Source organism: Crinia signifera, chromosome 11 (genome assembly GCF_055691185.1).
Source record: "Crinia signifera chromosome 11, ASM5569118v1, whole genome shotgun sequence".
NCBI classification, from domain to species: domain Eukaryota; kingdom Metazoa; phylum Chordata; class Amphibia; order Anura; family Myobatrachidae; genus Crinia; species Crinia signifera.
In genome coordinates this window covers 48526546-48554182 of record NC_139227.1, presented here as the reverse complement: position 1 = coordinate 48554182, position 27637 = coordinate 48526546, and the positions used below count along the sequence as shown (strand labels likewise).

The following is a 27637-nucleotide window of genomic DNA, read 5'->3' as shown; positions in this document are numbered from 1 at the left end:
GCAACATTACCCTTCTGCACTGTAAAGCAACATGCACCATAGAACAGCTGCAAACAATAAAAGGAATAAGGTCCAAGCTGTTCTCCTGCTAAATTTACAGAGCAAAAGTTGCCCTACTGCCCCTTCCCCCACCTCACTGCAGCTGCCCTTTCCCAGAGCCACACCCCATCACAACAGCTCTCCTTTCTCAGCCCCTCCCCCCACCTCACTGAAGTTACCCTTTCACACAGCCACGCCCCCTCACTACGACTCCACTTTCCTTGGTGTCCCACCCCCTCACAGTGGTTCCTCTTAACAATTCTCCTCATTGATGCCTCCATTTCCAGTGTGCACTCTATAGTTCTCCTTCCCCAGGGGCAACACCCTTCCCCTGGAGTTCCAGTTTACCAGTGCCAAACAGCACCCATTTTGCCAGTGCTGCTCCCACCCTCTTCGCTGCAGCTCCTTTTTCCACGCATGATTTCTTACATATATTAGCTATATTCTCCAGTAATCAGGAGCACGCGTCTGCCAGCATAACCTCTCCAGCTTTAATGTGTGTACACGTGATCATTTGATGCACCATCATGCTGTTATTCTCATGTCTAAAGCAGATACAATTACCACATGAATACTTGTCACATTCCCAAGGCTAGAAATGCAGACGTAATGAATATAGCAAACACAGGTTACACTCTAGAAGAGACAGCGCTCATAACAGGGTTTAATTACTGTCCATCTGCCGCGCCACAGTGTGAGTGGGCCCTCGCGTTAACCTCTAGCCCGTCCTGTCTAAACCCCTGTCAGTGAGAAGATTCCCAGATAGGAATTCTGAGTCAGCCAATAGCAGGGGGTGAGGTGTATGCACCAGCACAGAAACAGCAATTACAGGACTTTGATGTAAAAGCATCAAATCAAGATCCAGCCAAAGTACAAGTGAAGAACAATAACAATTTTCTAGCAAAAATAAGTGAAACATTAATATACAGAAGAGCAGAGACAGCGTTCAATTAGCCAACCAAAAATGAATATCCCGTTCAGATAATTAGCATACGCCTGCAAGCAATGACCAGGATTGTCACTGAAAAGTTGGATGGTCTTGTGGGATTTCTGTGCCATGTTCCTGCTGGAATAGCTATAGCCTGTAAAACAGCTCATATATTATCATTAGTCAGAAGAGGAAGGTCACCTTCCAACATGGTAACAATCCACAGCACATGGAGCAGCGTTGGTGAAGGAAGATCAGAGTATTGGAGTTACCCAAAATATCCCAGACACCAATTCCCTTGATGGACCTCAAACATATATTGAAGTAATGTTGGAGAGAACTGCTAAGCAGACCAGGATTTCCCGTCTTTCCCTAAAAACAGTCTATAGTTCCTGACCTCAATATTCTGGATCTCAAGGTTACATTACTGGTGGAAAATAGTCTGATGCCAATTCTCTAGACCCTTATATCACAATTACCATTGTGGTAGGGGCATCAGGATTTCCACGTTTAATCATAAAACAGCAGTTGAACATGGGTCCAGTCCTGGTTTTGGTTGAGATGAGGAATGAATTGCAGTCAAGCTGATTAGTTGCACCTGTTGCTGTCTTTACATGGGGATAATGCTCATGATGCTGGATAGGCTGGCCAGGGGTCTGGGGTTACATTATGATATATTGGAGTTTATAGCATTATTGATTGCATATGGCCACCTAGTGTATCTCTGATTTCACAGCCTAAAAAGTGTTTGGACCAGTGTTTGGCATGCAGAAACTCAGAATTCTGAATTTAAGAATGCTGACAGATCATTGTATTTTAACCCAACCCTCCTGCACCTTCACCCTAACTTTCCCCAACCATAGTGTAACCCTTCCCTTAGTTTTTCAGGTGTTTAGATTCTGACCGCCAAGATCCCAACCACCAGGATCCTGACTACATCTCCATAAAAGTTCTCAAAATATATTAATTTCTCATTGCTGCGCAAAAAAACATACCACCTCTAAAATCTGTAGTGTCCTTCATTTCTACCATGCAATCGCCAGTTAGAGATGACCCTCAAACCTGGAAAGTACTTTTGAGGCGGCGCCGCCGGATTAAAGACATATTACCACCGGGGTATGTAGACCAGTGGGCAAACTGCTGGACTGGTGTAACAGCGATGAGCTCAGGTGGTGCTTCTAGTGTAACCAGTTGAATCTTACCCACCCAAATATCTGTAAGCCAGACACTAAAGCAGGCATGTCCAAAGTCAGGCCCGGGGGCCAATTGCGGCCCGTGCTGGCATTTCAAGTGGCCCGCAGCCTCCAGCTGGAAGCGGGCAGAACATCAGATGTGGGAAGCACAGGACACTAAAGGTGGGGCCCCGGTGAGCACGCCTTTACCTTGCTGGCTGCTGCAGTGAGGAGGTGCCGGACGCCACAGTCAGATGTGTTTGGTGTCCTACCCCTGCTGCTGCAATCGTATATATCACCCTACTCCACAATCACAGTGACAGCAGTGTGTGGGGAGGGGGGCAGCAAGGGGGAAGCTTGCTCCCGTAACATGCAGAGCGGAGGAGGGCAGCAGCGGGAGCCCAAGCATCTCCTGTCCTTGCAGTGCCTACTTTACCTCTCCTTCCTCTGGCTCACACAAGGGGCTGGGAAACATACAGAGAAGGGAGGGGGCAGAGTGGGGGACATACAGTGAAGGAGGGTCAGGCTGGGGGACATACAGTGAATGGGGGCAGAGTGGGGTACATAGTGAATGGGGGTCATACAGTGAATGGGAGTCATACAGTGAAGGATGGTAAGGCTTGGGGACATACAATGAATGGAGACACTGATGGACATTAAGAGAAGGGGGGCAGGCTGGGGAACATAGTGAATATGTGCAGAGTGGGGAACATACAGTGAATGGGGGAAATACAGTGAAGGGACAGGCAGGGGGACATAGAGTGAATGGGGGCAGAGTGGGGTGATTAATGATTCAAAGAATGTCAGGCTGAATGTTCGGCCCCCACATTTACACTTCACCAAATCTGGCCCTCGTCGCAAAAAGTTTGGACACCCCTGCACTAAAGGGTCTCGTCCAGGTAGACACATCTTACATCCCTGGCCCGTGTGTTACTGCAGAGGCTAAAATAAGCAACTACAATGGAGAGCACTTACTCACTAATCTTCTGTAGGATCTCACAGGGGGACTGCCAGGTTATTCTCTCCAGGTGGAGAAACCCTACAGAGAACCACTCGGAGAGCATGTTTCTCAGGACACCATTCATCTCCTGCAGGACAAGAGAGAGGGAGAGAGAGACCTTTGAAACACTTCAATATAAAAAAGCATTCCATCTTATCTGTACATTTCTATTTCCATATTGAAAATAATAGTCTGTAGATATAAGGGTTGTCTAAAAAAATCCCCCCCCCCTTCCCCCTCCTTTTCTGTGATCTAATAGGAATCAATTCAAACTAATTTCCTGGCTTAATACACAAAATTATATATATATATATATATATATATATATATATATATATATATATATATATATATATATATATATATATATATATATATATATATATATATATATATATATATATATATATATATATATATATTACACATATATATATATATATATATATATACATATACACACACACACACACACATTTCTTTCTTTTTTCTCCATATGTATATATTTTTATTTTTATTTTCAATATATTTTATATTATATATTATTTTTTTTCTATCTTGATGGTCTCTCAACAGCAGTCATAAATAAATAAATAATATACTGAAGATTAGATTTAATATAATGATAACATACCTTTGCTGTAATTCTAGCTAAATGTAAAATCTATATATTGGTTTACTGCAACTTCAAAATGCATAGATTAATAAACATTATAATTTAATAAACTGAACCTGTATGCTCTGTAAATTGCCTCTTCAATATATATATATGCATTAATGTCAATGATGTGCATCGTAATAATATTGTATATTATCATTGGATATAATCTCTCTCTGTTTTTGCTCTCTCTATACTAACTGACCAATAGAATGGAACATGAATTAACATCCTATGCTTTGCCTCTAAACTGAGTAACGATTTGTCTGGGAAACAACTCTGTGACAGCTGACCCCTATTAGTTAACAATTAGAACAGTTCTTACAATGTAGCGTTTTTATTTGCATCTAAGTATCGGACACACTGCTTTTTAGTATTATTTATCGAATGACTAAATGTTTATATGAACCACTCTATCTATATATTATTATTATATTTTTTTATCTATATTTACTAATGTTATGTAGAAAATAGGATAATTGATCCAATCAGCCTGACCAAATAAAAGGGATACAGAATAAGCACTAGTATCCGTCTTGAAAAAGTCTCCAATACCACGTAGGAGACGAAACGCGTTGACGTCATACCACTGAGACGTTTGGAGCCGCCCGCCGCCACTCATTGTCCCGCTGTATACACAGCCTTAGCGCTACACGGAAGAACAGCGCAAACATCGTCAGCAGCAGTATCGCCGTCTGAGCATTAGGACGCTCCGTCCTTTCAGGAGAGCAACACCACCCGCCGGCGCCAGTGCATCTGGCGACCCACAGAGGACAACTACCGGCCACTAACATCTTCCTCCTTACGGGAAACGGAGCAACCATCAGACTTGGCAAGCGCTATCTGTGGGTGAGATAAAACCATTAACCCCGTTTCCAATCACTGCATACCATCACTGCTGCATACATTCTGCTTGCTATACGCAAAATCAACCATCTGTTTGCTATAGTGCGTGCTACTTATACGCCAGAGTGACTGTTACCTCTATTCATTTCATCCTACCAAACAATAACTTTTCATCGGACATTTATTCTATTATTCATATCAACCAATTCCTACTAACAGCATTTCTGAGACGCATAAAAACCATCTAACAAATTTCATTATTCTTTATGTGGCTTATTAACAGCGGAGTGCCTCCAATTTAACGAACGTCCATTTCTAGCCCTATTTAAGGACTATTATCTATCAGGCTACAACCACCCAGCCGATATATCTATCCTATGAAAGATTTTTAATAGAGTGTCATATTTAATGTGTTTTTTATTTTTCTTATATATGTAATTTTTGTGTTCCTGATTATTTCCCTTAATGTTTTATGTATTATTTGATATACTATATTAAATTTATACTTTTTTAAGCAGTGTGTCCGTGTCATTCACTGCACGTTGGTCATTTCCTCTATTTTAGAGTATATATACAATAAATTGGGTTCAGCAGCGCAATACATACCAATTACCCTTCCCCCTCTCTGTACTATTATACCTTTGTGGGTATAGGCAAACCCACAGTTGTGATTTGCAGCAGCTGTCCCTTATTGGATATCTCTAAACACATTAATTATTTTTAAATTTTGAGCGCTGGGGCTTTTTGCAGATTGTGAATTGGTATATTTCCAATTTTACGGTCTGCAAGAAAACTTTTTTCCTATAGAAATTCCATATTGAAAATAATAGTCTACTTCAAATAACACACGGCCCACAAACGGTCAGCCTGGGCGACCATCGGCACTAATTACCCCCTACACACACCTGCCGTTTTCCCAAGCACCGGACAGTCAGTTCGGTACAATTTGGTCACACACCTTATGAGAGATACCTAAAAGGAACAATTATTTAAATTACTCTTTTAGCAATAAGAACTGAGAAGGAAATAGACAAAATGATTTATATAAAGATGCCGAGGAACGTAGGGCTGCGTTTATTACCCGTACCTTAAAATTGGTCTATGCCGGACAATAAACAATGCTATGCAGCATAACCCTGCACCCCTTGTGTCTAAGCAGGGCCATAACTACGGGTAAGTAGTTCAGTAATTCAGTAGCACAGAGTGCAAGTACTGGGACGGCCCATTCAAAACTCCACAACCCTTGTTTCTGACGGACAGTCTGTACAGCCAATCAGAGAATGCTAAGGATGCCAATCACTGATACACTTTTACCCCTTTTACACCAAGGAAAAACCCAGGTCAGACCCAGGTTAGTGTTGGTGTAAAATGGTCCAACCCAGGTCCATTGACACTGGACTCCTACCCAGGTCCTGACCAGGGTCGTGAGCGGTGTAAATGGTCCCAGGTCGGGACATCCAGGTAGTGCTGAAAGGATACCATAAGCACGGGACACCTTTCCGTAAGTCAGTGCCATGCGTTCCACAGTGTATTACAGCAGCAAAAAGACAGCAGCCAGTGCACACAGGCTGCTACCTGGAGCTCGACAGGAGGACCTGCCACAACCCTATCTGGCACTAGGAAGCAGCACTGTCAGGCAGTAGCGGGACGAAGAGCTTAAAGGAGGAGGTTGTGTTAAAGTAGAGTTGCACACACGCCATTTTAGGATAGTATGGCCGCCATTTTGGTTCACAGAGTTGCGCAAATAAAGTATAAATACCCGAGTCTGTGTAACAAAGTGGATCATAAGCGCAGCCATACTAATACACATAAATTCATAATACCATACTTACACCAAATAAAACATAGTTAAAGGTCTAGAGCACTACACATAGTTTAATCAGCAATACACACTATGTCTGTATAATGTTTAGTATCGTTATGTTCCGTTTCCTATGCGCAGCACTCCGGTCATTGCGAAAGCTTCGCAACTCATATGGTCCGATAATTACGGACAAAATCCATATTTCAAGGACTATTTCTGCTAAACTGTGTGAGACAAAGGAATCCAGTTATAACCGGTTCTTGTTGCTGTTTACGACCCCCGACGACGATGCCAACACACAAAGGACACCAAAGTACACTCCCCCTGCACCAATCCAAACCAGGTGTAATACTTTGCCCCAATCACTGAGGACTGGACATTCGAACACTGGACCAATAGGAATGGCCTTTGACCTCCCCCTTTTGACCCTATAAAGATAGCGAACCCTGGGCTGGCTCAGTCACTTCGGCACTGCTGTTATCCCCTCACCATTGACCCGGGCTATAGTTCTATTTGAATATAGCGAGCTCCGACCGGACTGCGCTGCGCTATTCCATGACGGTAACATTTGTATTCCTGTTCTGTGTAATGTGGCTGATTATAATTGTATCTGTTCCTTTGTTAGTGTTTTAAAGTATACTTATTATTGTTAGATAATTGTATCACGTGTTATCCTGTATTTTCTTCTTTCTGTAATCCCCTTTTGTCTGCTAGGGACTAAATACACTATTTTGGAGAATCTATCTCCTCACTTGTTATATTGTGGTCTAGTCTATTATTCGCATCTAGCGATAACGTATATCACGGACATTGTCCTTAAAAGGTATTCGCAGATTAGAGACTAAGTACTGCGAAGGAATTTCCCATTACTGTTATTGATTCAGCGTGTACAATACACGGAAAAGGTACGCTATGCTGCGCTACGTTTTGTTCGTACGTAGCTAGGAATAAAGGGTACGCAAGTTACGGAATAAGTACGTAAACTGCGCATTTCACTTATTGTTCTTTGGTTATATAAATATCAGCTTTAATAGGTGTGTGATGTGCCTCCCACTCCAGTGACTCCATTTTTTTTTAGGGATATATACCCTACCTACAGAAATCATTTATGTTATTTTGGGAGGGGGGGGGGGGGGGTATAGATTGTATGGTCGACCTAAAGATTGTCAACAGTCACTAGGTCGACATGGATATAAGGGGTCTAAGTTGACATGGGGCAAGGTCGATAGGTCGACACAAGCATTAGGTTGACATGGTCTAGGTCGACAGTCAAAAAGGTCAATATAGGGTTTTTCCATTTTTTTTTACCCGATTGTCGACACAGTCGACATGGGCACAGTTTTAAGTGTCCATGCATTAGGCACACTATTTTATTCTCCTACCATACCCTAGTGCAGTGATGGCCAACAACCGCTGGAGTGCCAAGGTTAAACTACACATCCAGCATGATTTAGAGAAAAGAGGATTTGTGTGGTGCGCTATCAGCAGCAGCTGGCACTGGGTTTGTCAGACCCAATTATGTAACAAGTAAAGAAAAGAGAGTGTGCCAGCGCTGGCTGTGATCAAATATACTAGTACACGGTTCTCAAAAAGTATACAATTTATTAATAGCAATAAACAAAATTATAATAAAAACAATGGATAATGTTTAAAAACACTAAAATGAGTCGCTCTAGAACCATAAAAAGTCCATAGTGCACAATTTGAAGAGGTATCCCCAGGGGATATTTTTGAGAATAAATTTTCAAATAGCTGTTAGGCTCATAAGGTATTTAAATAAGTGTAGCTGTATATTACCGTTCCAATTTTGGTCTGGTCCAGTGATTACCAGATTGCGTAACTTGTGTCCTTAGGTTGTCCTATAATTTCAAGGACTCAGGATATCCCAATGAACGAATGTCCTCTGTAGTGGTTGCTGGATAATTAGGGAACAGGCTGTGTCCCATGTATTTCTTAGGTCCAGAAGAATTCTTAGAGGTTCATCGATGGGAGAATGGACTTGTCACTTGGTAGATGGAAGGTAGATGTTGTAATAGCATAGACTCAAGGCTCAACGCGTTTCCCCGGAATCTCCGGCTTCATCAGGAGCAGATATGCTCCTGATGAAGCCGGAGATTCCGGGGAAACGCGTTGAGCCTTGAGTCTATGCTGTTACAACATCTACCTTCCATCTACCAAGTGACAAGTCCATTCTCCCATCGATGAACCTCTAAGAATTCTTCTGGACCTAAGAAATACATGGGACACAGCCTGTTCCCTAATTATCCAGCAACCACTACAGAGGACATTCGTTCATTGGGATATCCTGAGTCCTTGAAATTATAGGACAACCTAAGGACACAAGTTACGCAATCTGGTAATCACTGGACCAGACCAAAATTGGAACGGTAATATACAGCTACACTCATTTAAATACCTTATGAGCCTAACAGCTATTTGAAAATTTATTCTCAAAAATATCCCCTGGGGATACCTCTTCAAATTGTGCACTATGGACTTTTTATGGTTCTAGAGCGACTCATTTTAGTGTTTTTAAACATTATCCATTGTTTTTATTATAATTTTGTTTATTGCTATTAATAAATTGTATACTTTTTGAGAATCGTGTACTAGTATATTTGATCACAGCCAGCGCTGGCACACTCTCTTTTCTACACATCCAGCATGCCCTGCATCAGTTTTAACATGGCCATGTGTAGTTCAACAACAGCTGGAGTGTCAAGGTTAGCCATCACTGACCTAGTGGACATGAAATATGCCTGTCGGCATAATAAACAGAGAAAAACCCCATGTCAACCTTTTGACTGTCGCCCTACACCATGGTCGACCTAATGCTTGTGTCAACCTAATGACCTGTTGACTTTGTCCCATGTCGACCTAGACCCCTGTGGACCTTGCAGTATGTCGACAAAAATGACTTTTGACCACCTTTACGTCGACCAACTGACCGTATCCCAGGGGAGCACATGGGAGATTCAGTCTGCTGCTGCAGGGGAAGGGGGCTGGGGGGAGCACATGGGAGATGCTGCACTTTTATACCGCTATGTGTGCTTGAGCACTGAATATAACTTTTTGAAAAAATACTTTGCAAAATAAACCAACCAACATTTTTCAATGTTAACTAGTCATGTCTTTTAATTTATATTTAAATCATTGAGGGAAGGTTGGGTGGCAGTTTATCAGTCCTAAAATGGAAATTTTTAATGTCATCCATAGGGAACAGCAGGCTGACCCAGGTTCAGTGTAAATGGTGCAGACCCAGGTTGAAGTGCTGTGTAAATGGGGTATGAAGCTGGGTCCAACCCTGGAAACTCCTTTGTTCAAAGACCAGGTTCCGATCAGGGATTTTGGTGTAAAAGGGGTATTACTAGTGCTGCTGGCCTGCCAGCCACCTTATATGCGCAACAACATGACTCAAGGGGTGGGACTGGCGCAGAGCGCAATTGTGGCTTGCTAAGGGCTCTGTGTATTTTAGTATCATTTTCCTGGCTCATGTCCAGCTCTACCATTAGGAAGCGGTCTATGGTTTGGTATCTGGAGGGCGCTACAGAATCTGCCTATCCCAAAAGGAGGGCGGCCTCTGGTAGTCCATGGTGGTCTTAATGCCGGTGGCAACCATGGAAGTTATTTGAATAATAATAATGGGATTTTGATTACCTACCGGTAAATCCTTTTCTCGTAGTCCGTAGGGTATACTGGGATTCAGGTAGACAATAGGGTATAGATGGGTCCGAAGGAGCCGGTGCACTTTAATAAAAATTAACATCCTGGGTATAGATGGGTCCGAAGGAGCCGGTGCACTTTAATAAAAATTAACATCCTGTGTGCTGGCTCCTCCCCTCTATGCCCCCTCCCAAAGCCCAGTTTAGAAAACTGTGCCCGAAGGAGACGGTCATACTATGAGAGGAGGAAATAACTTTAACTTTAACTACCAACAGCATAACACTGACGAAACCAGTCAGTCAAAACACGCCAAACAGTAGAACGAAGCACAGAGGTGGGAGCCCAGTATACCCTACGGACTACGAGAAAAGGATTTACCGGTAGGTAATCAAAATCCCCTTTTCTCTAACGTCCTAGGGTATACTGGGATTCAGGTAGACAATGGGGACGTCCCAAAGCTCCCACAACGGGCGGGAGAGTGCTGAGGTCCCTGTAAAACCGAATTTCCAAACTGTAGATCCTCTGATGCCAGAGTATCAAAACTGTAAAACCTTACAAAGGTATTGTTTCCCGACCAGGTGGCTGCCCTACACAACTGTAGTAATGACGTTCCTCGAGCAGCCGCCCACGAGGCACTCACCGACCTGGTAGAGTGAGCAGATATGGAGGCCGGAGCAGGAATCGAGGCCTGCGAATAAGCCATCTGAATAGTTAATCTGATCCATCTGGCAATGGATTGCTTTGTCGCTGGACATCCAATCTTTCTTGCATCGTATAGAATGAAAAGAAAAATCAGACTTTCTTGTACGAGCTGTTCGAGAAACATAAGTCCTCAAGGCTCTGACCACATCCAGAGATTTAGGGGTGGAAGAACCAGTAGTAACCAATGGAACCACAATGGGCTGGTTAATATGGAAAGCCGAGACCACCTTTGGGAGGAACTTCGGCCCTGTACGCAGCTCAGCTCTGTCTGCATGAAAAATTAGATATGGGCTTCTGCAAGATAGTGCGCTCGCTCAACTCGGAGACTCTTCTACCAGATGCTAACGCCAATAACAGAACAGTTTTCCAGGTAAGAAACTTTATTTCTGCTGTCTTCATAGGCTCGAACCAGGATGATTGTAGAAACTCCAAAACCAGGTTTAGATCCCAAGGCGCCACCGGACTTTTGAAGGGTGGCTGGATGTGTAGAACACCTTTAATGAAGGTCTGCACCTCTGGGAGAGTCGCCAACTGTCTTTGGAAGAATATAGACAGTGCAGAGATCTGGACCTTAATAGATCCTAGCCTAAGGCCCAGATCAACACCAGCTTGTAGAAATCTCAGGAATCTTCCCAATTTGAATTCAGTAGGAGAGAATCTATGGCTTTCACACCAAGAGACATAACGCTTCCAGATTCTGTAATAATGCTTTGAGGTGACCATCTTCCTAGCCTGGAGCATAGTTGGAATAACGGTACTTGGGATGCCTTTTCTTGCTAGGATTTCCCTTTCAATCTCCACGCCATTAAAATTTAGCCGACGTAAGTCGTGATAAATGAACGGCCCTTGCTGAAGAAGATCTGGACGATGTGGCAGAGGCCAAGGGTCTTCCAGTGACAGGGATAGAAGGTCCGCAAACCAAGTCCTGCGTGGCCAATATGGAGCGATGAAAATCACCAGAACCCTTTCCCGCTTTATCCGCTTGAGAATTCTCGGGATCAATGGGATGGGTGGGAACAGGTAAATGAAGCTGAAGGGCCATGGCGCCGTCAGGGCATCCACCGACACTGCCAGAGGGTCCCGCGTTCGGGAGCAGTATTTCGGAAGTTTCTTGTTCGTTTGGGACGCCATCATATCGACCTGAGGGCACCCCCATCTGTCCACCAGCATCTGAAATATCTGAGGGTGTAGACTCCACTCTCCTGGGTGTAGAGTGTGTCTGCTGAGATAATCCGCTAGTAAGTTTTGTACTCCCGGAATGAAGATGGCCGATATGGCCTCTGCGTGGCTTTCCGCCCATCTTAGAATCTTTGCAGCTTCTCTCATGGCAGACCTGCTTTTTGTGCCCCCTTGGCGATTTATATATGCCACTGCCGTGACATTGTCCGATTGGACCTGTACTGGCCTTCCTCTTAACAGATCGGAGGCCTGTAGTAAGGCTTGATGTATCGCTCTTAGTTCCAAAATGTTTATGGGAAGAGAGGCTTCCTGTTCTGACCAAAGACCCTGAAAGTGAACTCCTTGAGTTACGGCTCCCCATCCCCTCAGGCTGGCGTCTGTTGTTAGGAGCACCCATGGGTGAATTCCAAACTTCCTTCCCTCTAGAAGGTTGGATGACTTCAGCCACCACAGAAGGGAGACTCTCGTTTCCGATGACAGTGTGACCAATGAGTGCATGTGGAGGTGAGAACCCGTCCACTTGTTTAGGAGGTCCAGTTGGAAAGTCCTCGCATGGAAACGTCCGTAGGGGATCGCCTCGTATGCTGCTACCATCTTCCCGAGTAGTTGTATGCAGGAGTGGACAGATATTCTGCGCGGTTTCAGAAACAACCGCACCATCCTCTGGATGGCCAAAACCTTTTCCATTGGCAGGAAGACTTTCTGGGCCACTGTGTCTAGTATCATCCCTAGGAAAAGAATTCTTTGAGATGGTACCAGCTGCGACTTCTTTAGATTCAGGATCCATCCGTGGGTTGACAGGATCCTGAAGGTGGTACGGACACTCTCCTCCAGTAATTCTCTGGTGGGGGACTTTATTAAAAGGTCGTCCAGGTATGGCACAATATTCACTCCGGCCCGGCGAAGCAGAAGCATCATCTCCGCCATGACCTTCGTGAATATCCGAGGGGCTGTAGACAGGCCAAACGGTAAGGCCCTGAACTGGTAGTGGTCGTTTAGAATCGTGAAGCGAAGATAGGCTTGATGCGGCGGCCATATCGGGATGTGAAGTTAAGCATCCTTTATGTCTAACGACACCAAGAACTCCTTTTCCTCCAATCCCGAAATGACCGCCCTCAACGACTCCATCTTGAACTTGAAGGTCTTGAGATGCATGTTCAGAAACCGAAGATTCAGTATAGCGCGTACCGAACTGTCTGGTTTGGGTACGATGAACACGTCGGAGTAGTATCCTCTCCCCCTGAGATGGGTTGGTACCGGGATTACCACTGCCTGATCTATTAGTTTCCCAACAGCCTCCAAAAGGTTCTTTTGAGATTCTTGTGAAGCTGGTAAGGCTGACTTAAATAATTTTTGAGGCGGGGTAGAGGCAAACTATCCTGTATCCCCTTGTCACTAATTCTAGCACCCAGGGATCCAGGGCAGACGCCCGCCAAACCGGGCTGAAATGTAATAAACGGGCTCCCACTGGAATGTCCCCCTCCTGAAGAAGGGAACAGTCATGCTGAGGGCTTTTCCTGAGGGGTGGTGTGAGCCTGATTGGGCAGGACTGCTGACTGAGTTCTGCGGGACTTACCTCTTGTACCTCTGACTGCATTTGAGGCTCCACGGCCTCTGGACCTGAACCTCGCGGTCCGAAAGGACTGCAGGGAGGGGCCTGAATAATTTCTCCGTGGTGGTGGAGGGGCAGACGGCAGGTAAGTGGACTTCCCAGCAGTTGCCTGTGAAATCCACTTATTTAGTTCTTCACCGAATAGTGCCTCCCCAGTGAAAGGTAAAGCCTCTACACCCCTCTTAGACTCTGGGTCGGCCGCCCATTGTCGCAACCATAAAACTCTGCGGGCGGACACAGACATAGTGTTTGTCTGAGCTGCCACCACGCCAATCTCCTTTAACGCTTCACATAAGAAATCCGCAGATTCCTGGATATGCCTCAGAAGGGTGAGCATATCCACCTGAGGGTTGTCCTCCTGTAAATCAGACTGAATTGCCTCAGCCCATTTGCTAATGGCCTTGGTTATCCAACAACCTGCAATAACTGGTCTCTGAGTAGCCCCAGATGCCACATAAATCGCCCTTAAAGTAGTTTCCAGCTTTCTATCTGCCGGATCCTTTAAGGAGACTGCCCCAGGTACGGGGAGAACTATCTTTTTTGAGAGCCTGGATACAGATGTATCCACTGCCGGTGGGGTCTCCCACACCTTCCTGTCCTCAGGAGGAAAAGGAAAAATAGATAGGAACCTTTTTGGCACCTGAAATCTCTTTTCTGGGTGAGCCCAGGACTGTTGAAATTTCCTATTAAGCTCTGTAGAGACAGGAAAAGTGGCAGAGGATTTTTCTCTTGTAGAGAACATTAGTTCTGTCTGTTCCTCTTCCTTATCAGGAAGATTAAGGACCTCTCTAATAGCAAAAATAAGAGCATCCACCCCTTGAGAGTGAGATTCCTCAACCGCCTCAGGGATATCTACCTCATCCTCTTCTTGTTCCTCATCTTCAGTGTCTGTGCCAAGCAGAGCAGGCAAAGAGCGCTTTTGAGGAAGTAACTTAGGGGGTCTCTGAGCAGTAGGTGTAGCTCTAAGATCAGCCACAGATCTCTGTAAATCATGTCTCTCCTGTCTAGCAACAGCTAATTCAGACGAAATAGAAGACATCATTCCTTTAATGGATTCCAACCAAGCAGGCTCCTGGCTGCTAGTTCCCTGCGCAGGTGCCATACAATTCTCACACACAAGTGACCCCTCCACCAAGGGGGTGAATTTAGCGTGGCATGACTGACATACAGACTTCTTCCCTGCCATGCTGTCAGTATAAGACTAATACAATGTATGTACCCACAGAGCAAACTCTCCCTTCCCCAGGCCGTGAGGAGGGACAGAGAGGGAGAACCAGCACACAAGCCCTTAGCTGGGCGTTAAGTCAGCACCCGGGCTAACAACAATAGCAGTATAGTCCTATAGAGGACTAAAAAGGGAGCACTAACAAGCGCCCATGGACCCCCACAACCCCACTGTGTTACCAGTCTGTTGTACGGTCCTTCTGCGTAGTCGCGGAGCCCTCAGCAAGCTGTAATGGCGCCGGCTGCTGCTGCTGTTCGCGCTCTCCGGGAGGCTCTGCCTCCAATATGGCGCGGCTCTGTGTAAAATACGCGCCACCGCGGCTTAAAGAATCCCTGAGGGAGACTTCCAACCCCGCTTTACGCTGATGGGGCGCAGGCTGATGGTGTGCTCGTCAGTTCTTTATGACTGCGGTAACATCACCGTCCGGGACCAAACCCCGGCAGCAGGACACGGACCATTAACCCTGTAAGAGGTTGGTGCCGTGATCCCTCCATCAGGACAGCAGTAAGCTCTGCTTGCTGCAAAAATGTAAAATGAATAAAAAATTTTAAAAAATAATAATAATAATAATAATAATAATAATGCAAATAACTCTGGAGCTCCAGAGTGTGCTACCGGCCCGTAGGGCACTTTTTTCTAAACTGGGCTGTGGGAGGGGGCATAGAGGGGAGGAGCCAGCACACAGGATGTTAATTTTTATTAAAGTGCACCGGCTCCTTCGGACCCATCTATACCCCATTGTCTACCTGAATCCCAGTATACCCTAGGACGTTAGAGAAAAATAAATGCACTTTATGATCCACTTTAGATAAGAAATGGCCCTTCATGTACTGACGCCACAATCTGCAGCGAAAGCTGAGTGCGCCCGCTGAGGACACGGTCGGATAGTGATTACTGCATACAGCTTGCCCAACTGAAACATGCACGGGTTTCCTTAGGCCAAGGACATTTTAGCAGCGACCCCCCACTGCATCTTCACCTGGCCTACTCTATAACTAAGCAAATGCTTCGTCTTTGTAGGATTCTCTTTTGAAGGAGTTAAAAGAAATGTTTTCCATTTTATGTATTCCAGAGCTCAATTAAATCTGAAAAAAAATAAAGATTTAATTGTGTGTACCTTAGGGTGCTTTCAAATCAAAAGGCTGCATTCTGCAGGGAGATAAGGGAATGTAAAGGCATTTTCAGAATGCAAATGGGCAGGGAACAATACAGCAAGAAGATTAGAGGAGAACTCAGTGGCATAAATAGCGGAAAAAACAAATGCTTAACAGTATGCCAACTGCATTCTTATAGTGCGGAGATAAAGGAGGGAAAAGCCCAAACTGCCGCGTATAACCCCGCTGGCCCTGTCAATGAATCCAATTTCATTTCATATTAGCTCTATGTGCGCTATAATGAACTTCTCAATGCGGCATGCGGGGGAAATGGCAAACACTGTGATATTAGAGGGTAGTAATTAAATGTTTGGGAGAAGTGCAGTAATTGTGGAGATGGTACAGTACGTCTTCCTGCAGACAGCATTCTGTGTAGAACAGCCCTTACATTAATACTACAAAGATTATTTGAAGTGTGTGAACTTGAATTCTTTGGGTATGTCATAGTATCTGAAATAGGGTCTTATAGGCACATATATATTAGGGGTAGTGCCCCATACCCCAAATTCCTGAGTGAGGGGATCAAGGAAATCCAACTTGTTTAAAACTTTGATTTGCCAATTTAGACCAAAAACGGATTGGCGCGATTTGGACAATCAGGGATGTTTTTTTGAAGATACCCTGACGGAACGTGGATCGGATCAGAGGCAGCAGAATGAATATTCAGGATGTAGATGTATGGCCAACATAGCCATTCTTATATTATCTTTCATGATACTGCTGTAATACATGGCGCTGGGGTACTATGGGACAGATTAACAGTTGATAAACTGAGCGTAAACTGTACAAGGAAACGCATTACATCCCATTTACACAGCAGCACACACTGGGCGATGGTTTCGGCAAGTCATCACTAGATCATATTTGTGCCAACCATACAGAAGATGCAAAGGATTAGCCCACTGGTTCACAATCTGTGTGCCGTGACACCCCTTGTGGGACATGAAGGGGTGCCCTGGATTGGAACAATTCAAGTTATTTATGGCCAATGTAAAAGTCAAACTGAACAAACAGAAGGTAATCCTGTCCATTACCACATAACTGACCCTAAGGCTGGTTTCATACACTCCGGTTTTGACCAGACGGAAAAAAGCCGGACCCACTTTGTACGGCTTTTAGCCGGATTTCTGGACCTTTCACATGGTCCGGTTTGGAGATCCTGTGGCCCCGCCCCCTCGTCACATGGGGGTGGGTCCAGACAGTTTGACTGGCATTTCCAGTCTGACGGGGTGTACGCCCGCCCTACTCGTCACATGGGGGCGGGCGTAAGTATCCGGTAATCTCCATGGTGTGTGAAGGCGCCCATTGCCTTCCACACCACACTGAATGGGCAGAACGGGAAGGCCACGGCACGGCAGCCGGACACTGCAGTGGTAAGATCCGGCTGCTACCCGGCGGCCGCGCCATGACCGTCCAGTGTGAATGGACACAGAGCTGTCCCATCACACACTGTAAGGGCGGCACGGCTTTTAAGCCGTGCGGTAATTTCCCGTCCGGCAGGAGCCGGACAGTGTGAAACCGCCCTAAGGATGAGATAGAAACACAACAACCAAAAATGTTTTTTCACTACCACTCTATGCGTCTCTGGGTATGTGTGATCTGTTTAAACACATATCCTTTTGACACACAGAAAGGGCCTTCTGAGGAAACCGTCACATTAAATGACAGAGAAACGCATCAAGAGACCTCTTCCTATTGATATTTGATCGGTGTGTGGGTATTGACACCAGCAACTGTGTGACTCCAAGGCTCCGTTTGTACGAATTTGCACGGAACTATTGTGAGACTGCCCAACCAGCTTTTCCTGTGGACCGCAAGCTGCACTAACATGGAGGCAGGATATCCAAAACTAGCGGCTGCAAGTCTGGTTCCATTGTGGGTGTCCACCGCCCAGCTGGGAGTGCACAACGGCTTACATAAGCAGTGTTGGAGCGAGTTAGGCTCACACTGCAATCTGACCCCACAGACAGCAGCCGCAGCAAACACCGCTGAATTATTCGCCAACACACCTCCGGTGTCTGGGACAGTGCCTAAGGCAATATAACAACAACTTACAGGAGTTTAGCAATCCTAAAGGTATTACCCATGTACACATTATAAGACCTGTGTGGATGCACCTTGGTATATGAGAGAGCCAATAATTAGAGGTTCTGCCATCCTGAATTAACATCTTGTCATTAATAAAATTGACAACAGGAATATACCAACTTGGGAAATCCCGGCAGCACTGTAGGTCTTTTGACCACTACAAATTAACACCACTTTTAAATAAGTTGAACCAGAAATTCTGTGTTCTACTAATACCCTGACTGTTCAATATAGAGGCTATTTGTGATATTGACTAAAGATCACAGTTAGGCTGTGTACACACGGGGGCAATTTTGCGACCACATTGCCCGCGATGGGAGTGTGCACCGGCGATATATATCGCCGGGTGCGCGCTCCCGTTTTCTCCCCCGTAGTGATCGCAGGAACATGCTCCTGAGACCAGCTGGTTTCCACTGCCGGGCTCCCCCAGCAGTTTCTTTTTCATCAGCGACCATCTCTGGTCGCTGATGCAAACGGGACACTGAGCGATATATCCCCCAGTGTGTACGGGGCTTAAGGTAGCCCACAGACAATTAAGAGTCATACCAATGGACTAAAAGGGGCTGGTGTCTTTCCCACTGCTTTATAATACTTTTAGTACTACAACTATTATTTTTACCATTATTGCTATATGTGGATTGTACTATTAAACTATAAATTCTACATGCAGGCGATCTAGTCAAAACGGAGCTGCGTGTATAGACGATGGAGGGCCTGGTTAACTATATTGAGTGTACATACTGGACGAAGTCTAGAGTTTGACACAAGCAATAGGTCAACAATAGGAAGGTTAACAGTGAAAAGGTCGACATAAGTTTTTAATTACTTTTTTAGCAGACATCTGCCGACAGGTGGTATTTCATGCCCTACTAGGGCGTGGAGGGAGAATATAACAGTGTGCTGAGTGCAGCGAGCCATGCAAGGGGGCACGGTACACTTAGCCGGTGTCCATGTCAACTAGGTCATCAGTTGGGACTAAAACATAAAACTCATGTTGACCTTCTGACTATCAATTTCCCATTGTCAACCTAATACTTGTGTCGACCTTCCAACCCTGTCAACCTATTTCACGTGCTGGCTCAAGTCGACCCTATGACCCATACCCATCTCACTAGTGTGGTGCCTTGGTCTGTGTCTCTCTGCTGAGATACAGACTAGACTGTGCTAGAAGCACCACCTGATGGAGGAAAGGGGAACTGCACAGGTGCAGGGTGCGGACACTAAGACCCTATGCAGTCAGTGTTGGACTTGGATATGCGGTGCTCTGTGATAATCACAAAGTACGCCATCAAACCTTGGCAGCCACATTGAAGACCAAAAGGGAAAGGCCATGATCAAACGTGACCTCTCTCGCTCGGTTGTGGGGGCCACAAACATTCTCTTCTTGTTATCCCTCTTTTCCACCAAAATCCTGGGGGTTAAGAGACAAGTCCAGTATCATAACTGCTTTTTTCTGGATCATTCCATCAGTTCTGTGGTCTGAATATAAATTGTTGCTTTGCAAAGAAACTGTTCCCGGATCCATTATGAAGATTTTACACTTATTTATGAAGCCGCTTACTAACTGACTGTGAAGTGCAGCTCGCACTAAAGTGCGCATTAGGAAGTGTCTCACACTGTGAGCAACAGGTTAAAAAGTCTTTTAATGGACGATTTAACGTGACAGGCACGCAATAGACATAATATGCACGTGACACCTAAAACAGCTGGAATATTAAACAGAGGATAATGGAGGACTTCCATTTACACACATTAGGCTGCCGACCTGTTTTACTGGTGAGGTCATCTGTACCCTCGTTCTAGAGCTAAACCCTCCCAGCCCAGGTAGAGCGATGTAAACTGTACGCACAATAATCTATTATCAACCATTAGTTACATAGGGGCTGTACCAGAGTATATTGTAGTCATCCTCATAAAAGACATGAGTCAGGGTACTAGTCCCTCTTAAGCTACCCTCAGAATGGGCCTAATTCAGACCTGATTACAGGGCTGCCCAGTAACCAGGTAAACAACGCCCCGCCAGAGTGGCTCCACACATGTGCAGCCATGTACACAGGGGGAAATCCATTCACAATCACTCACCATGGAAGGAATGGATTTCCACCTGTTCACAGCCATCGAGTAAGTCTAGGCCAGGGGTAGCCAACTCCAGTCCTCGCGAGCTACCAAAAGTTCATGTTTTCCAGATCACCTAACAGGTACACTGGTGCACGCTTTACTGACTGTCAAATTACAGAAGATCCTCAGGTGGAGATAATTACTTCACTTGTGATTCTGTGAGGAGATCTGGAAAACATTAACTGTTGGTAGCTCTCGAGGACTGGAGTTGGCTACCCCAGGTCTAGGCTTACTCGGCGATGTCATGGCTGTGGGGAGAAGGAGGCTGCTGCGATAGTCACTGACCCTCCCAATGGCATGGAGTTGCTTGCATTTTCCAGACCATGTCCAAAAAACACCAGATTGCCACCCACAGACAGCAACCAGCTGTCAATCAACTTGCGAACGGCCATCGATGGGGTAGCCTGGACAGGGGCACTGCATACCGTGAACATGCGCGGTCATTCAATTATTGGGGGGGGGATCTGAATCAGGCCCAATGTGTTTATGCACTAGGTATAAACATGAACTACACAACTCTCCTGGCCAAGGAAACCTACTGAAATCTACCAATGGACCGGGCTGCGCATAAGAGGAGATATAAATTAAAGCGGGTTACAGGACCTCTGACATCATAACCATCTGACTAGAGACATCTGGGGAGGACCAACATCTGAACATGGGACCCTCGCTCCACATGCCACAAATTCATAATAGATGTCTACATGTATAGTAAAAGTGCTAGTCACTGATCCCTGCCATCACAGGGTTCTGACTTTAGCGTTCATTTAGACCACTTGGATCTAGCGATGAGGTCACCACTCCCCACACACCATGTAGAGATCAGTTGGGGTAAATAAGCAGATGGTGTGCTACAAGAAAATGGCTGCCATACTCCAGTTGACTGACGGATACTTTATGCCCAAGGATGTGTGTCGAACGCACAAACCTGGTGGAAGGGAGAGCGTAAAATTCAAGGGGTACAAGGGTTTAAGAGGTTTGAAAAGGTCTAGGTCCACATGCACAAGGTCAACACTGGAAAAAAGTAGAGAAATAAAGAGGTCGACATGAGTTGTTTTTTTATTCTTTTTCTGGCATCAATGTCAACACTTGAGCACCGCTGTGCTTGAGACGCTTATGGCCACCTTCCTATTTAGCATTCGCATGGATGGTAAAGTATGAGAAAGTCGACAAAAATTACGTCAATTATCTCATGCATTGACCATCGCCATGTCAACCTACAGATGTAGCAGTGCTCTGATTGGCTACCAAGCATCCTAGTCGCAGAAAAGCTAGAGCTGCTAGTATGTCTATGTACTATAACACACATGTTCCACCATGGGAAACACACATTGACCTGCAGGTAGTTGCTGGCCCACCATAAAATTCACACCCAAGGGACGCCATATGTGCCCTTTCAGACTCATCATGGGTACGACTAGCATGGCTACATCTGTATGGCTTCCGTCAACCTTTTCAACATGTCAACCTATACTGTTGACAGGGCAACTCCATTAAGCAGCCCAGTGGCAACTCCAGCATGCAGGTCGCTCACCCACCAATGGCCCAAGCAATAGACCACCAGAGACCTCAGGCACCTTACCCGCAGGTGGGGGACATCTGCCAGCTTAGACGCAACACTCTCCACCAGGTCAGCTCTGAGGTCCACCAGGAACTTCATGCCCCCCTCCAGCTTACTGATGTGGCTGAAGAGCAGCTTGTACTGGGGGGTGAGGTAGTACCTGAGCCTGTCCTCCACCTGCAGCACTGTGCCCAGATCCCTCTTCTGCTGGGCCTGCACCAGCTTGCTGCTGAGCTCTGCCACCTGGGCATGGTCCACCCCGAACTCAGCAGCCAGCTGCCCCAGCAGCAGCGCCCGCTCCCCCTTCTCCAGGGAGCCGTAGCACTGGATGAAGTGCAAGCTCTGCGGCTCAGGGGGCGGGGGGCTCTTCTCCTTTGTCTCGTAGGGCGGCAGAGGGGGCACGGACTTGCTCAGGAGCTCTTCCATGGCAGGGGAAGAGGAGCTGACCTTCCTGCACGGTAGGAGAGCAGGGACAGACCAGGGGGATCTCTGGAAGCAGGGCGGCGTGTTCTTCTTCACCCGCACGCAGCGCGACACAGCAACAACTGCGACTCGCCGCAGGAGGACGCGCGACAGTCGCATGATATAACGGGGGCACGAGCGGCGCGGGGTTGCCCCGGCAGCCGGTGACCTGCTGCGTCAGGGTAGGTCGAGGGCGATCATCTGATGCATCTGACGTAGGGGCGGTCGTCGGCCAGCCAATCGCGGAAAAGGTGTGCCGTGCGTCAGCAGCCGGGGCGGGATGGCCGCCATGTTGCGTGTGGCAGCCAAATTGCTTGTGAAGTTGTGAATATATATGAATGTGGATCATTAGGTTGGCAGTAAGTAGGTCGACCACTATTGGTCGACTTTAAAAAGGGGGGGGGGGGAGTCAACAACTCGACATGGAAATGGTCGACACCTGGCAGGAGCAATGTGCACGTTTCACGTTTTTTTTAATCCCGGGAATCGGATTTGAAAAATGTAATCAGAGTAAAAAAAAGTAGTGAAAAACTCAAGTTAACCTTTCACTATTGCCTGTGTCGACCTAGTGCATGTTGACCTTTTGCCTTTCAATCGATAGTGTTTAACCTATCCACCGGATATACTGTATATGTGTGTGTGTGTGTGTGTGTATATATATATATATATATATATACTGCTGCGAGGCGGTAATACTGACCACTACGCCAACTGGGTTGAGACATAATTAAAGCAGTGATATACCATAATTTGTAACATCACTTACGAAGCCCCCACATTGAACTATACTTTCATTAGAATTTTTATTTTTCTTCTTAAAGAATAGGGGGGAAATCCAGGGTGAACATGGGGGGCACAGAATGGGGCATATGCCCAAGGAATCCAGGACACCCCCTCTCTGCACCTTTTTCTGCCCACCAGCAGCTGGTAGTATGCTGCTGGGGACCTAAGTATTCAGATGCCCTGGTAATATTGTAACTGGTAAATTTGGGGAAGAGAGTTGTCCATAGTTGTGATAAGCAGAGATCAATAGTCATTCTTATTGCCCAGTCATGATGCACAGACCTGCTAATCTGGTTTATGGGCTGATATAGACATAATCACAAACTGTATGATAATAACAGAAGGTTTATAATGAATAACTAAAGGTTAATTTTTATCCGTGAAGCTACAACCACTATTTATATCAGTGCTAGACTTTGCATTATGTTTTCTGCTACTGTGTATTTGTTTTTGCTGTGGTAGATTAATCCTGCTGGCTGCCTTTAACCTACTTGGCAGGATGGAGTAATAGAGGAAAGTTTATGGGAGCATGGCACGGTTACTCTGCCCTCTCAGTTACAAGATATTATAGGCAGGTGACTCATGAGTGTCAGCATAGGAAACCTGAGCAGTGGTAATGTTTAAATGTCACTAAAGTAGTAGCGTGACTGCTCATGAATAACGTATGTGAAATAAGTACATAAACAGTATATAATAATAATCAGGGAAGTCATTTCAGAGTTTCCAGCTGAGTTTTATAAAAATCTGCCTGATTGACAGGCAGAGGCATTTGCGGTGGAAGGTAGAGTTGGCAGTGGCGGTGGTGTGCAGGCAGGGGGTGGTATGCAGGTAGGGGGTGGTAAGTGGGCAGGAGGTATTATGCAGACAGGGGGTGGTGTGCAGGCATGGGGTGATGGTATGCAGGCAGGAGGTGGTATGCAGGCATGGGGTGATGGTATGCAGGCAGGAGGTGGTATGCAGGAAGGTGATGGTATGCAGGCAGGAGGTGGTATGCAGGCATGGGGTGATGGTATGCAGGCAGGAGGTGGTATGCAGGCAGGAGGTATTATGCAGACAGGGGGTGGTGTGCAGGCATGGGGTGATGGTATGCAGGCAAGAGGTGGTATGCAGGAAGGTGATGGTATGCAGGCAGGAGGTGGTATGCAGGAAGGTGATGGTATGCAGGCATGGGGTGATGGTTTGCAGGCAGGAGGTATTATGCAGACAGGAGGTGGTATGCAGGAAGGTGATGGTATGCAGGCAAGAGGTGGTGTGCAGGAAGGTGATGGTATGCAGGCAGGAGGTGGTATGCAGGAAGGTGATGGTACGCAGGCAAGAGGTGGTGTGCAGGAAGGAGGTGGTATGTAGGCTGGTATGCAGGCAGGAGGTGGTATGTAGGATGGTATGCAGGCAGGAGGTGGTATGCAGACAGGGGGCGGTGTGCAGGCAGGGGTTGGTGTGTAGACAGGGGTGGTGTGCAGGCAGGCCGGGATGTTTAGGCAGGGTGTGGTATGCTGACAGGAGGTGGTGGTATGCAGGCAGGAGGTGGTATGTAAGCTGGTATGCAGGTAGGAAGTGGTATGCAGATGGGGTTGGTATGCAGGTAGGGGGGTATGCAGGCAGGGGGTGGTGTGCAGACAGGAGGTGGTGTGCAGGCAGGGGGTGGTGTGCAGGCAGGGGGTGGTGTGCAGGCAGGAGGTGGTGTGCAGGCAGGGGGTGGTGTGCAGACAGGGAGTGGTGTGCAGGCAGGGGGTGGTATGCAGGCAGGGGGTGGTATCCAGGTAGAGGGTGGTAAGTGTGCAGGAGGTGTTATGCAGGTAGGGGGTGGGGTGCAGGCAGGGGTGGTGGTATGCAGGCAGGTGATAATATGGAGGTAGGAGGTGGAATGCAGGCAGGAGTGGGTATGCAGGCAAGAGGTGGTGTGCAAGCAGGGGGTGCTATGCAGACGCAGGTAGTGTGCCGGTCGGGGGTGGTATGAGGATGGGTGTGGTATGCAGGCAGGGGGGTATGCAGGCAGGAGGTGGTATGAAGGCAGAAGGTGGAGTGCAGGCAGGTGGTGGTGTGCAGGCTGGGGGTGGTGTGCAGGCAGGAGATGGTATGCAGGCAGATGTGGTATGCAGGCAGGAGTTGATAGATAGGCAGAGGGTGGCATCCAGGCAGGGGGTGGTATGCAAGCAGCGGTGGGTAGATGGGCAGGGAGGTGGTATGAAGGTAGGGGGTGGTATGCAGTTATGGGTGGTATGCAGGCCGGGGTTGGTAGATTGGCAGGCAGGGAGGGGCTATGCATGCAGGGGGTGGTATGCAGGCAGGTGGGGGTATGCAGTTAGGGTTGATATGCAGGCAGGTGGGGGTATGCAGTTAGGGGTGGTATGCAGGCAGGAGTTGGTAGATGGGCAGGGAGTGGTATGCAGGCAGGGGTGGTATGCAGTTAGGGTGGTATGCAGGCAGATGGTGGTATGCAGTTATGGGTGGTATACAGTTAGGAGTGGTATGCAGGCAGAGGTTGGTAGATGGGCAGGAGGTGGTATTCATGTAGGTGGTGGTATTCAGTTAGGAGTGGTATGCAGGCAGGGGTAGTATGCAGGCAGGGGGTGGAATGCAGTTAGCAGTGGTATGCAGGCAGGGGTAGAATGCAGTTAGGGGGTGGTACGCACTATGCAGGAAGGTGGGGGTATGCAGTTAGGGGTGGTATGCAGGCAGGGGTGGTATGCAGTTAGGGGGTGGTATGCACTATGCAGGAAGGTGGGGGTATGCAGTTAGGGGTGGTGTGCAGGCAGGTGGGGGTATGCAGTTAGGTGTGGTATGCAGGCAGGGGTGGTATGCAGTTAGGGGTGGTATGCAGGCAGGTGGGGGTATGCAGTTAGGTGTGGTATGCAGGAAGGAGCTGGTATGAAGGCATTTCAAACATATATTGCGAATCTTGGAACTTGCTTTTCTCATATCTGCTGCTTCCAATGATTTTTCTTTAATTCCAATAAATCAGCTTGGCGTGTCCTTTGTTTTGATCCACCTGACATTTCATAGACACCAAATTTTCAACAGGATCCAATAACCAGGGCAATTGAGCAGAGTGTTGTTCTGTATATACTGTCATTTTCTCAAATAGTCTTATTATACGTCGCTCTGCAATAAAAGGCCTGTCCTCATACATCCAGGAGAGTCCGGCCTGATGTCTGATGCTGTCGCTGTTCTTTAGTTTAGAAGAGTGATGGGCTTTATATGACAGATAGCAGAACAGCAAGAACTAAGGATCAGAAGCATGGCAAGTGTATATAACATAAGGAATAATTACAGATAACGGATGGGATTAGGAATCCGGTAAGTATACTAACCTTCCCTCTGCCCCCTGCTACCCCTAACCCTTCCTCTGCACTGCCTAACCCTAACCTTCCCCCCTCCCAGCACTGCAAGCCTAACCCTTCCTCCCCACAGCCTAACCCTTCCTCTGCACAGCCTAACCCTCGCCCTCCCCCCCCGACTCAGCACCGCAGTCTTACCATTGTTTTTATACCGACTTCTGCAATGTACTTTCACTCTGAGCTGTGACAGTTTTTACTTTCACTTTAAGCTGTTACAGTTTTTAGCCTACAAACTCTTCACCCCACCCCCAGTCCCTATCTGCTCCTACCTCCAATCTCTGTCTTCACAGCTCCCTCTCTCCATAACCAGCAAGTGTGCAACATATGAGTGTCCCTGCACAAATTGCTTTCTCTTTTGGCACACAAAGGAGTCCTTTTTTCCATCGAGTGGCCTCTAGTGGTCATTGGCGGTACTTCCCCTCATAGAGGTGTATATATATATATATATATATATATATATATATATATATATATATAAAAGCATGTATAAGGAGGCACTCTGAGTCAATATATATATATATATATCTTGAAAATTGGACATACTAATTCCTGGATAGATGACAATGTACTGGATTACTTAACTGCTACACATCCCTTATGCCCTTTGATTTATTTATTGCCAAAGGTGCACAAATCGTTGGTCGAACCGCCAGGGCGACCAATAATTTCTGCACGTTGCTCGATTCTTCAACCCATTCCTTGATTTTTTCCTGCAACCATTTGTTATTACTGATAAAAGTTATCTCCGTGACACAGGTCATTTTCTCAGTGACATTGAGCAGTTGGTGGATATCCCAGATACTTGTATGTTAGCATCATTAGATGTAAGTTCTTTGTACACAGTAATTTCCCATAATCAGGGGATTCAGGCAGTGGAAGAAAAAATGCTAAAGGGACCCTATAGCGGTCCCCCGATTGGCTTTATGATGGAGCTACTTGGTATGGTACTCCGGAATAATCATTTTCTATACCAAGGTGACTTTTATGTCCAGCTATCGGGGACCGCTATCGGGTCGAAATTGTCACCGGCCTATTCTAATATCTTCATGCAAAAATATGAAAATGAACACATTCTGTCCAATTATGGTTCTCAGATTATCTATTACAAGAGATTTATAGGTGATGTGATCATGCTGTGGATTGGTACTGAACAGTCTTTTTGTGACATGGTGGAACATCTGAATGGTTTGGATCATCCAATTAGATTTACATTTGAGATCAGCAACTCATCTATAAATTTCTTGGATGTAACAATTTTTAAAAATGCAGGTAAATTGGGTTATACTCTCCTTCGGAAACTGATCG

The 27637-nt window shown here is 46.3% G+C and overlaps 1 protein-coding gene across 1 annotated transcript in view; it reads right to left on the bottom strand.

Moving 5' to 3' along the window:
• MLYCD (malonyl-CoA decarboxylase) overlaps positions 1 to 22426 on the bottom strand; it is a 48838-nt gene extending 26412 nt beyond the window's left edge. Inside the window, exons 1-2 of the mRNA XM_083165404.1 lie at positions 21771 to 22426; positions 3115 to 3227 (exon numbers count right to left, since the gene is read on the bottom strand). Of these exons, the coding sequence (XP_083021530.1) occupies positions 3115 to 3227; positions 21771 to 22331 (674 nt within the window). The 5' untranslated portion in view covers positions 22332 to 22426. The remainder of the gene's footprint in view (positions 1 to 3114; positions 3228 to 21770) is intronic.
• Positions 22427 to 27637: the final 5211 nt, after the last annotated feature.